The sequence below is a fragment of the Zonotrichia leucophrys genome, chromosome 1 (genome assembly GCF_028769735.1).
Source record: "Zonotrichia leucophrys gambelii isolate GWCS_2022_RI chromosome 1, RI_Zleu_2.0, whole genome shotgun sequence".
In the NCBI taxonomy this organism is placed as follows: Eukaryota; Metazoa; Chordata; class Aves; order Passeriformes; family Passerellidae; genus Zonotrichia; species Zonotrichia leucophrys.
Genome location: NC_088169.1, coordinates 15004525 through 15017036, shown reverse-complemented (window position 1 = coordinate 15017036; position 12512 = coordinate 15004525). Strand labels below are relative to the sequence as shown.

Below are 12512 nucleotides of genomic sequence, written 5' to 3'. Positions count from 1 at the left end.
GTGTGACTGGAGAGGAAATGCTGGAAAGGAACCTCCTGGAGCCTTTTTCTGGTCTTTGAACCTCATTTTAAGCAGTGATGTGGCACTGAAGGCTGGCCCAGCCTTACCATCCTAGCTGCTTGCCCATTCCTAAGGGAGACAGATGGCAGCCTGGCCTGGGATAATAATCTGTTTCTACTTGGGAAAATATAGAAGAGACTAACAATGAGAAGAGGAAATGCAATTTTGAAAGTCACCTTGAAGGTTGCCTCCCATACAGAAATTTTTCTTAATAGTGTTTTCTTTGAAAGACATTTTACAGCTTCCAGAAACTTTGTACAGCTTTTCACTTCTAACCAGCTTAATTCTTTGTACATTCACAAGTTCATTTTATTTGTTTACATGATTGTTTATTTTTTATTTCTTACTTTGAATGTTGAACTGAATTATTTCTTTCAACTCAAAAAACTGAGGATCAATTTGCAAATTCAGTTTGTGCTTTGCAGAGAATTAAATAAACGAATAAGCTTTTTTCTGTGCTGTAAATGTTCCCAACCATCCCTGTTCATGAATGGCAATATAGCACACTATATATACTCTTAACACAGAAAGAAAATATCAGAGGAAATTTCAGCCTCAAGAACACAGACTAAGAGAGCTTCTGCCCCAATTGCTATCTCAGTGTCTGTTTCACATTTTATTTCTACAAGAGATTTCTACAAGAAATCTCAACCTTACAAGTGTCAACTCTGAGAATTAGGTTTTGACTGCTGCAGAAGTAGATAGGTAATGCTACAGGGCATCATTCAAAGCTGCCCCCTTTTCACAAACTTATAGCAAATGGAAACAGTGTAAACAGTTCTAGAATTTTTATTTATTTACTTTGTAGTTAATAAGAGCTTGGAATGTGTAATGCCTTTCTTTTTTCCCATCCTTCTGTTAGTAGATAAAGCACACAGAAATTGTAACCAGACCTAGAGCAAATGCTCAGGGAATCTGACTTCAAGCAGGAATGGGAGAGTTATTTCTAAATTTGCTTCACCTTTAAATTTAACAGCAATAGCAGCTATGTTTTACCCACCTTCATGTTCTACTTTGGTGTGTTATTAGTTAAGGACTGTCCCTGAAGGTTCAGTCATTTCAAGGAGCTCACTGAAAGAGCATGGCAGAGGAGAAGTGAGGTTGTTCTGCTAGTCTGGATGGAAGCAGTCTTGGTTATTGCTACTCTTTTGTGGGAAATTGTCATGGTTTGAGCCTGGCACAGAGCCAGTGCCCCCCATGAAAATGCCTCACCCTGGTGTCTGCTGTGAGATGTGACCAGGAATAAGCAAAACAGGCTCTAACTTAAACATAAAGACCACTTTATTACTTAAACTACAGGAAAATAGGGAAAGACTATAAGGAAAAGAAAAAAAATTGAAAACCTTACAAAAACCACTTTTCCTCCTCCCCACTCCCTGACTTTCCCAATCCAATACATTCTCTCAAAAACACCAACTGCCCAGCCCGGCACGACACTTTAGTATACTCAAACTGCAGTTCATGAAGAGGAAAGGAGTCCTTCTTGTTCCATAGGCTTCTGGAAACACACTGAAACCTCGGATGCTTCCTTGTCACTTCGGCACCGCCCGGGGGAAAAAAAAAGTCCTTTTGCCGCTTGTGACATGTTCCTTCCATGCCCAGTGCTCTCACCACCGTGCATGGATCAGAGCTGCTTTTAGGGTTGTCTTTCAAGGATGCCTTGTCTCACTCCAAAAAGGCACAGTCTCTGCTTTTGGGATAACTGTCCCCCCCATATTTTTCCAACCCCCTGGGGCCGGGGGGTCCTCACAAATGAACCCTCCTGGTTTTGAGGCACTGCCTCCCCCTAAATGCAGTCTGTGTCACAGGAACAACTGAGTCCATGGCTACAAGAAAAAGTCCAGCCAAAAGGCCACTCCAAATCATCTCTCCCCATCCAATCATCTCCACAATCTCCGGGCCAAGTCATCTCATCTCTCATCTCCCTTCTTATTCAGCTTCGAGGAGGATTAGCATTTTTGTAAGGCCCCAATCATGCAAGAAAGGGTTAAAAGTTTTCAGTCTCTGCTGTCGGTCCCGGAGCGACTCCCACGCACGCTGCCCACACGCTGCCGCTCCGGCCGGGCAGTCTCCCTCCTTCTCCTCCTGGCTGGCTGCTCTCCTGGGGGGAGGGGGGGGGCTGGCTGCCCGATGTCTCGATGTCTCTTGGGGCTCCCCCACCCTTCCATCCTTGAAAGCCCCCTCAACCCCCACCTCTGTCCAGGCCCCAGGCCTACCGCATGGCTGGCCCCTCCCCCGCCCAGCAGCAGCGGGCCGGGCGGGGAAGAGATCTGACCTCTTCGCCCGACGATGTCCAAAAGAGGAAGTGCCAGGGCAGTGCCTTGCTTTTAACCCCTGTGTATTCTCGGAGGGTGTCCAAACCCCACTGGCTACACCAGGTGTCAGTATGAAACCCAAAACCTTCATTGGTTTGACCACAGCTTCCCAGAATTCCCACTCCTTCCTGGTCAAACCATGACAGAAATACTTCCTAAATCTTTTTGAGGGCTCAGAAAGGTACAACAAAATGCTGGAATAGAAATATGTCAAATATTAAATACTCTGCTTGTTACTAGAGAACTCTCATCCTGACTCCTCAGTATGGCCACTAAGTGTCCTCTTCCTAACTGCTTAAAAGCAAAATGAATTCCATACAGGATCATTCTTAAGGTCTTTTTATAAAGGAGCAGCTTGGAAAGAGCTGGGTTCATTTTTGCAGTGAGAAAATCAAGGCTGCTCTCACCCTTGGGCTCATGCTAAGCTCAGCAAACAGGATGGGCTCTGCAGTTGTGGTGGTAGATCATGAGAAAAGCAGCAGCCTCAGGACAGGGATGCTGTGATATGTCCATCTGCAAGATACAAATCTATGAGTCCATAGGTATGAAAGTATGGCCAGAGGGTGGTGTGAAGTCCTCCCTCAGTAAAAGTGGACCAAACATCACCAGCATTCACTGCTGCTCTTGGGCAGGCTGAGGTGCTGCTGGGGGGACAATTCCTGCATCACACTCCTCACCCAGGAAGAGCAAGAGCAAACCTGTGCTGTTGGAGGGCTGTCTCTAGTCAGTGCAGAGCTCTGTGCTGCTGCTTGTGCTGGTTCCTCTCTGCAGCTAGCTGTGTAAGCCCCCCCAGAGGATGGAGAGAAGAGCCACAGCACATTAATCTGTTTTGAAGTATCTGTTATACGTCTCGGGCCCTTGATCCTCTGACTGGAAATAAAAGGCTAAGAGGAATTTGCAAAAAGGAAGCATTTTCTGTCCCAGAAGCCTTTTTCATGCTTAAAAATTGCTGTTTGAGAACAGAAAGGCCATTGTAAGCAGAACAAGCCAAGAGGGTGAGGTGCCAGGCACAACACTATGTGTCTTTGCTCAAACTTACAGTAAAATATAAATTGAAGTCTTGACTCTTTCAGATGGATTTTCTCCTTGTCAAAAAAAGGAACAGTCCTCCAGATTTACAGCTAAGCCTGGCGCACCAGTCCCAAGGCATAAATGGCAGTTTTGCATCCTTCAAAACAGTTCAGCTGATTGCTGCTGTGAAAAAACAACAAATTGAAATGTAGTTAATTAAGCCCCTAATTTTTTTTCTTTGTCCCCTCACCATATACATTCTTTCTTAAATTTTCCATTATCTCACTACATTACCTCTAACATTTAATCTCCTTATTATGAAGAAAGCAGAAAATAGACCAGAAAACAACCTCCCCCTGCTCCACCCCTTCACAATCTCCTAATAAACAAGACAGGGAAAGTTATCTCTGACAATTAGAGCCTGTAATGTAGTGGATGGTTAAAATATGTACATGACATCACTCTTTTAGCCTTCATTTATTAGTTCTTCTATTTGATGTACTGCAAAATAAGCTGCTTAGCATGGAGAATAAACAAGCAGTTAAATTTATTGATAGAAGACAAAATGCTGCCATTTTTGAACTCTCCCCTTTGTTACATGGTTTAAATGAGGACATCAGTTGCCAGAAAAACAAGATCTGCAGATGATTCTTTTATTAATGGGGCTATTTATAAGCATGAATCGTGTATACATTGTCATTGATATCACACATTTTTCATATTCTGATAGATCTTCCTTTGGAAAGATCTTACTTATTGTTTTGCAGCTCCTTTCTCTTCTCTTTAAAAGAAATTTTCCAAAGCAATTACATTACATTCACATGGCTTTATATAACTTTTGAGTAATGTTTTGCTAATGACATCAGGATGTTCCTGTTTGAATGTTTACTGGAGTTGCTTCTCAGTTATTATGAACTAACCATTAATTATCATCATCTTTATTTCTTTAACTGAATTTCTCCCTTATAAAACCACAAAGTGAAATTTTGGGCTCAGTGAACTCAGGGTTTCATCTGAGGGGATTTGGATCTAGCTGAAGTCAGTCAAGATTTTCCATTCATATGGTTGAAGCCACCGTCAATATAGAAGAGCTTAGGCTAAGGAGATTCATTTGCTATTCATAGAATCAGAGAATATCCCGAGTGGGAAGGGACTCACAAGGATCATCAAAGTCCAACTCCTATTAAAATCTAGGGTTTCTTCCAGTACATATGAGAAATCAAACTATGAGAAGAAATGCCTGGCAAGAAGTCTGTTTGTTTAGGATGGTCGTGTTCACTGCATAGGGTACAGAACATGAAGCTGTTTATTTTGAATTTACATTTCCAGAAATTATCTGCTTATGTTGCTGGCATAATCCTAATTTTTCATGTAGTTGTTCAGCAAAGCCTCTAAAACCACTTTACTTGTTTCAAAATGCTCTCCTCTAATTCCAACATGGAGTTCCTCCACACGTGTTTGAAAGACACCCAGGAGAGTTTTCGCAGCTGCTGTCCATGTTGCAGCCTCTTCTGGGTGAATTTTGTTTCATCAGCATGGCTGGCCTCATAAGCACAGTGGCCACTTAAAAATTAAACAGATCACATGATGGGAACACTAAGAATTGCTCCTGTTGGGCATTTATTGACTGTACTCAGTTAAAGTAATTAAACAATAGATTTCAATGTTCTAGAAAGTGCAGGTAGCATGTACTGAAATGGAGAAATATTTAAACTTTAAAGTATCGCAAGTCCTTAATGTTTTCACTTTCTTCTACTGAGTTTAATTTTAATCTTTGCTCCTTTGATTCATAAAGGTGAATGCCAATGTACTGACAGGCAATTTCTCTTGTTCTTACTACAGATGGTTTACAAGCCCAACTACTGTAAATGCTTTTTATAGTGCATCTACCAACCAGATCCGTGAGTATCTTCCTTCTGAGCCTCCTTATAAAGTGCTTGTTTGGGAATATATTTATCAAGCTTCAGATAACAGCTGTACCTGTTGTGTTGTTTGTAACTGAAAATTAAAAGTTCAAACCTGGTAATTCAGCTGTGACACTTAAGTGAGTGTGTGTGTGTGTCTGTGTCTGTGTGTGTCTGTGTTTGTACTCTGTCCATTGTGAATGATAGCTTAAATCACTTTTATTAAAGCCTAATGTTTCTATCTTTTGGTTTTTTGTAGCAAAAATGTGTACACACATCTCCATAAATACACAGTGATAGCAGTTCTGTCCTCTAGTATTGACAGATATGTAACAATAAACGTGACTAGAGAAGACTGTGATGTAGACCAGAAAACATAAGAAGATATTGTGATATAGACCAGAAAACATAAGAGAGTATATCCAGTGGATTTGTTCAATACTTTCAAGGACAAGGAGTGGTATCTGTAGTTAACTGAAAATTCTTACCTGTATGTGCAGTACTACCTGTCTGATTCTAATTTTTGTTACTGGTTGATTTTAGACAGCATTTATTCTAGTGTGGAAACAAATAAGGTGAAAGAGTTGAGTTTCTCAGTTATGTGTAATGACTTTGGATGTTCATTCCTGTTTGCTTTAATGGGGTTTGAATTGAAATTTTCTAACAGGCTTTAAAATTCTATAGCAGGCTTTAAAATTCTATACCAGTCTGCATGCAACAGTTTTACCTTCACCCTGGCTATTAGCTTTGCATGTTAAATCAGCCTTCTTTTTCTGAGCTGTTAGGGCCTGGAAGGTGGCTGCCCCCACTTCTGTGGTCTCAGTCCCCAGAGTCAGGACATCAAAAATTGCTGAGTGATTCCCCTTTTTTCTCCTGAATCTCTTTCGGTCGCAGAGAGAAAGGCACAAAGTTAATGTATCACACTGAAGAAGGTACAGCAGAGGACAGGCAATTTGAGTCTGCTGGTATTTGCTTCTACCAATTTCTGTAAACAGTTTTGCCTTCAAACCACTCACATAAATTTTTTTGTGTCTAAGTGATCTCATTTGTAAAGCACGTATAATAATTAGGAAGTTCTTTTTATTAAAATTAGTGCTAGATTTAGATAGTTCTGCCTTAATTAGAGGGCTGCCATCATTAGGCAGTCACATTTTTGTTGATCATCTGAGGGAGCGTTGGCTGAGGTGGTCACAGCTCTGAGGTACCCCTGAAGCATTACAGCTGCTGTTCCTCCAGCCACCACTGCTGCTAGGAAGGTTTTGTGTGAGTGGAGAGGAAGCCTGCTCAGAGAAAAACAAGAGCCATTGCTGTTATACCTTCTTTATTATTGGGTCCTTTCAAATTTGATCAGTGCTCAGCTGTCCCAGCCTCTCTGCCATGGCACATTAGAGAAAACTGTGATGAGAGGCTGGAGCCACTGAACATTTCACACTTGCTGTGTCTGACAGAGTCAGGAAGCAAAAAAGAGGCAGTTGTCAAACATAACCCATCAGCCATGGGTGTAGAGGTGATTACATTTTCTATATCATAACTGCTGAACTTCTCATTCTGCTGGCAAGTGACCTGGAAGTTTGGACAGTGCCACTCCCTCTCAGTCCTTTTAGGACTGTTTCAAAGAGGAAAAGTGTTTAGGTGGCTCTTTCTGAACAAAATCGTCTCGTACCTGAGAGAGAGGTAAAAAATGTACTCATGCCCCAAAAATAATGTGCAACAGGAGGGAGGATTCAGAGAAAGACACAGTGCTGTCTGCCACTGGTAGCTGCTGTGTTTTTATGGGGCAAGAGGCCCTGGGTGATGTGGGAGGAACATTCTCTGGTAGAAGTACATTTGACACATCACTACTGATTTCCCATTGATGCTGGGGGGGAAGAACTGCTACCTTACTGTTTTGCAGCTGTGTTTTCAGAAGTAATCTGTACAAAGTTCTGGCGCTGCTCACATGCCACAAGAACTGTGGCATTTTTAAAGGCTTAGTTAAATAACAGAAAAAAAGTTTCAGAAACCAGAATCATTTGAGAATAAGAATTAAGCTTGAACTCTAGCAAGTTAGATATAAAATTGTGATACAGCAAGCCCAGAAATATTTCATGGACCAAATTTCTAGGAGTATAAGAAATAATACTGAAACCTATTTGTCAAATTCACTGAGAGAGGAGAGTCTCTAAGGCATAAAAATAAGATAATTCTTTGCATTGAAAGAGTTTGGGAAGTTCTATTTCTGGAGCTTTTACTTGTGAGAGGTTTGTCTCAGAAATAATTTAAAATTTAGTGTCAATAGAAGGGACTTTGGAAGAAATTCATACAAGGAACTATGACAAATATAAGGACTAGATAATATTCTCACAGGTATACAGTACAGAAAGAATAGGTGTGATAAGTATCAAATCCTATTTTTCAAAAGACAGTCAGAGGGATCTGCATAACAAGTTATTTTAGCCTTTATATGAAGGAATCTGGTTGTGACCACAACATGATTGGATAGAGAATGAATAAGCATATGATATAACAGTGAAGAGTGAATCTGAGAATGTGAGATGTTTTTTGCTTTTTCTTTTAGAAAAAAATCATGCTTTCTTAATCTACTAGACATTTTTTTTTAATTCAGAAAGCAGATAAGTATGCTTGATACGAACATATGCTTTTTTCCATTGAACAGTATTGATGAGCTTCTTTCCCAATACTAATAACTGAAAGTTGTCATGGGATAAGAAAGAAGGTCCTTTCATAAATTAATGAATGATTAAAATAAGAAAAGGAGGTAGGAACCAATTACTTGTTGGCAAATTGTTGACTTGTTGTGAGGGTCTGTGCTACTCACTGCATTAGCAGATGAACTGAAAAGAGTTGTGTTGTGAACACAGAACACAACATCTCTTGTGTTTTGTTCTTTACAAAAGAACAGAGGGATATAAACCAGTCCAGGAGGACAGTTCCCTCTGCTTCTGGCTGCTGGAAGGTAGGAATGTGTGCTACCAGAAGAATTACCTCACAGGTAGTTGCCTGAAACTCTTTACCTTCACATCTACAACTGATCACTCCCGTAAATGAGTGAATGGATCAGATATCCTCTTCACTATCTGCTTGAGTGCCCCTGCTCTTCAGTGAGAAAACTGGACTTTATTGTCTTCAACACCCATCCATTTTTGCTCTTTATAAGTGAGTTTACTAAGAAGAATTTGAGAAATAAGAATTTTAAAATGTGTAATAGAATTTGATTATGGAAAGTAGTTTCTATGTGAACTGGAAAATCCCCGCTTCCAAAATTTGATTCTAAAAATTAGGACCATTCGTTTGGAAATGGAAATGTACTCTGTGAAAATATCAACAAAACAACAGTAACTCCAAACTTGATTAGTCACTGGAGGCTTGTTGAAAAAGTTTAGAGAAAAAAAAATTTCAGTTCCTTGACCCATTGATTTTGAAAAGGAGCAACCATCAGGTGCCTGCACAAGGGAAGGGGAATGTGGATGTCCTGAGCACTTCTGAGCTTTAGGCAGCTGCTTTTGCCTTCTGCGTTCAGAGCACAGGGATGTCACTGACACTACTGATGGAAGGATCACAAATTCTTCTTCCTCTGCAATCTGTATCACTGACATAAATATTGGAATATCCATGCAAAGTCCATGTGATCTTCATATACAGGCAGGCTGTTAGTGTTTTTAACTCGACTACTCAGTTACTTGGAAAAAAGGTCTTACTTCACTAAAAGAGAAAATGAACAGAGAATAGAAACTGGGTGATTTAAAAAAATACTAGATTTGGGAGAATTTAGCAAATCTTGCATATCAGTAGATGTACCAAATTTTGCTGTCTTTTAGTGCAAACACTTTTGCATTTGGTGTTGCTTTTTTTGATTTTCATTACTAAACTACTGATAGTTTGAATGCCCAATGATTCTATTAATATTTCCAAAGGAGAAATAAGTAGCTGCATCAAGGTGAGATGTGCTACAAAAAGCAGAGTTAAAAAATATTTTGCATATAATTTACCTTAATATTATACAACTTCTGATGTTCTCTGTATGTGAGTTTCATTTATTTATTTCCTCTTTTTCCATAATTCAAAGTGTCTTAGAGGAACCACTATGCATGTTTATAATGGTTGATAATTATTTTTTAATCCTAGTTTGGATAATTTTTCAATTTTCTGTGCATTTGCTCGTCAATTTCCCCTTTAATTATAAGTACTTAACAAGGACAACAGGTATGTGTCATTGCCTTTAGAGTCTCAAAATGTATCTAAGTGCACTTCATATCATCTAAGTAGCATGAATACTATCTTTTTAATTATCATAATTGGAACACCAAAAACAATTTCTAAAGGATTAGTTTATTTTAATGCACTCTAAAGCAGTCAACAAATATGTGCTGAAAATAGACACAAGTGATGATCAAAGGGTGCTAGCATACTTCTGTTCAAGAAAAGGTTTTATTTCATTATAGCACTAAAATATTAGCCTTTGAATATGTTACGGATAAAAGACACTATTCATCAGACATTTGGTGTGTTTTGGATTTTTTTTAAAGTGTAAATATGTATGCCTCTAGAATATATAAAAATAGTCAACTTGTGGGATGTGAACAGTAATGAAAGGGAGATTTACAGTGAACTGAGGCAAAAATAAGCAATGCACTCATGACGTGTAAACTTGAATAGATGTACTGGATAATAGAAGGAGCATGGATATAAACTTACAGAGATAATATCAACATTATCTCTGTAAGTTTATATCCATGCTCCTTCTAAGTCATTTGTGCTGTTACTACAGTTCTCTAGTGAAAGTCAAGAGGCCTCTTTAGAGAGAGGCCTCAATACATGTTACCGGAGGCAGATATGATCTACAACAGAATTTAAAAATTGCATTCAAATTAGCATCCACAGAGAAAACCACAGATGAGGGCTCATATTAGCCAATAAGTCTCATCTTTTCAGGAAGCATCATGCAGATATTGACGCTGATGCTGGGAACTGCAAGGGAGAACTCTCATCTTGCCAGGAGCCAGGGAAGTGCTGGCAAGCAGCACCTGGTGCCATGGCCAGGGCAGGATGAGGGGAATGTGCATGGGGCATTTTTTCTTCCCTTAAGAACTGGGCTATTTGGAAGGTTATTGATGAAGTAGTTTCAAGTGTGCCATTAGTTTCCTGGAGGTTAATGAACTTAAGAGATTTGGACTGAACACTTTCTGAGCCCTGTTATTAAGTAAGCTTTAAGTGTCTTAAGTGAGCCCTCATTTTCAATTTTCCTGAATTACTAAAGACCACTATTCTCTTTAATTTAACAATGGTGCATGATCCTTACCTCCATTCTTTATTTTTTCTTCCTAAAATTCCTATCTATGAATGTATAAAATAGAAGAATTTGTTCTTTGTTCTTCTCCCCCTAGCCCCCATTCCCTCACCCTGGGGAATCCTTTGAGGATTTTTCCTCATAAAATAAAGACTTAAATTTCTTGTAAAACAGATGTTTTCACATTTCCTACTCCCTTAGCAGACAGTATTCCTTGGCACCTCACAAACCTCATCATGTTTCTCCTCATGTTGCCCTACTGAGGTTGGTAAACACCAGGTTCTCTCTTTTTCATGAGTAGAAAAAAGTCTCTTGTCAGGTGAGGGAGAAATTGAGCCAAGAATTGAAGCAGAGGCTACAGAGTCCTCTGCTTTCAAAGACCATTACTCTCATTACAGAGCACAAGCCCTTGGGCTCTGACAGGGTGCACCTACAAGCTCACAGCATCATTATGAGGCCACTCTTGGTAATCTTTGAAAGGTTATGGTGACTGGGGGAGGTTCCTGAGGACTGGAAGAAAGCAAATGTCACTCTTATCTTCAAGAAGGAAGATCCAGGGAATTACAAGCTGGCCAGGCTCACAATGATCCCTGTGTACATGATAACGTAAATTCTGGAAACAGTTTCTCTGGCCAGCTTTCTACATTGAGATTACTAGCTCAGTGGAGGAGGAGAGAGATGTGAAAATGATTTATTGTTTAGAAAGAACTTCAGCACTGCCTTCCTTAACATGGTCAAATACCAACTGCTGAAGAATCAGCCACTTGAGAGGATGGTCAGGTGCACTGAAAACTCCTTGAACTGCTGGGCTTGAAGGGCTGTGATCAGAGCAGCTGGTCCCTAGTATGGTGGGATCAGCAGCACAAAGTTCATCTTGAGGATGATGCAGCCCAGCTGTCCCACCTTGCCACCAGTAAGATGCATGGATGCAGGGTGCCAGTGCTGTTCTGTGACAGCCTGAGCTCAGCTGTCCACAGAGCAGTGCTCTTGTGACATGTGACACCAGTGCCCATCTCAGAATGGTGCTGCAGCCCAGTGGCATTGCTCCAAATTTAGGCAGGTTTTAAGAAAGTAGTCAAAGCACATTCTGCAAGTCCAGGTCTTGATGGCAGATGGGTTTGTGTGGGGTCTGTAATAAGATAACACAGTTTTCTTCCTGTGAGCTGCTGGTGAGTAATGGCCTTGGTATAGACTCTGGGCCTGCATTTGTAATCCAGTGTATAAAGAGAGAGACTGTCAGCCTGTATCTCTCTTCTGGGGCTGTGTAGAGGGAGAAAGCTTTAAAAGATGTATAACACAGGCTAAATTTGTGACCAAGTGTTAGCTCAAAATACATTCCCACTGCCTGTATCTATTCCTTAAGATGTGAAATTCCCTGAAGTCTGTCTGTCTTACTCCTTCAGATTTGTCCATTGCCTGCTTGAAATCCAGTGGCATAGAAATAATCCCATTAGTATTTATTGCATCTGGAGCCTACCATGAGCTCACTGAGTTTTTTCATTAATTCTTCTGGGTGCAATATGCCAAGCAAAAAAAAAGAACCAAGCTTCACAGGGGAATTGCCTAAATCAAGGGACTCAAATCAGCACAAAATAAGAAACTCTCTGGTGATCAATCTCATGTTACAATTTTAAGGATATTCTGGGTATAAGACATTGTTATCCTTGATCCTCCCAACAATGATGTAGTTGTTGCTTGCCTGAAGGAGATGCTGCATAAAAAGTGTTGTCAGCTCTCAGTGTGTTCCTTCCAATGTTGGAATAGTGGACAAGCACCCTCAGTGCTGCTGACCTCTGGAGCATGGGACCCACTTGCTTTTCTAGCTCTCCAAGAATCACTTTCAACAAACAAACAAACAAACAAAACCAACAAAACCACAAAAGCATGTACCCTCCAAATGAAACAGAACAATTCCTACTGGTGATAATGTATTCC

The 12512-nt window shown here is 40.2% G+C and overlaps 1 protein-coding gene across 1 annotated transcript in view; it reads left to right on the top strand.

The window, feature by feature from the left end:
* The window catches only part of PHEX (phosphate regulating endopeptidase X-linked), a 94984-nt gene that overhangs the window by 67082 nt on the left and 15390 nt on the right, over nucleotides 1-12512 (top strand). The window contains exon 15 of the mRNA XM_064707258.1: nucleotides 5229-5287. Coding sequence (XP_064563328.1) covers nucleotides 5229-5287 — 59 coding nt within the window. The remainder of the gene's footprint in view (nucleotides 1-5228; nucleotides 5288-12512) is intronic.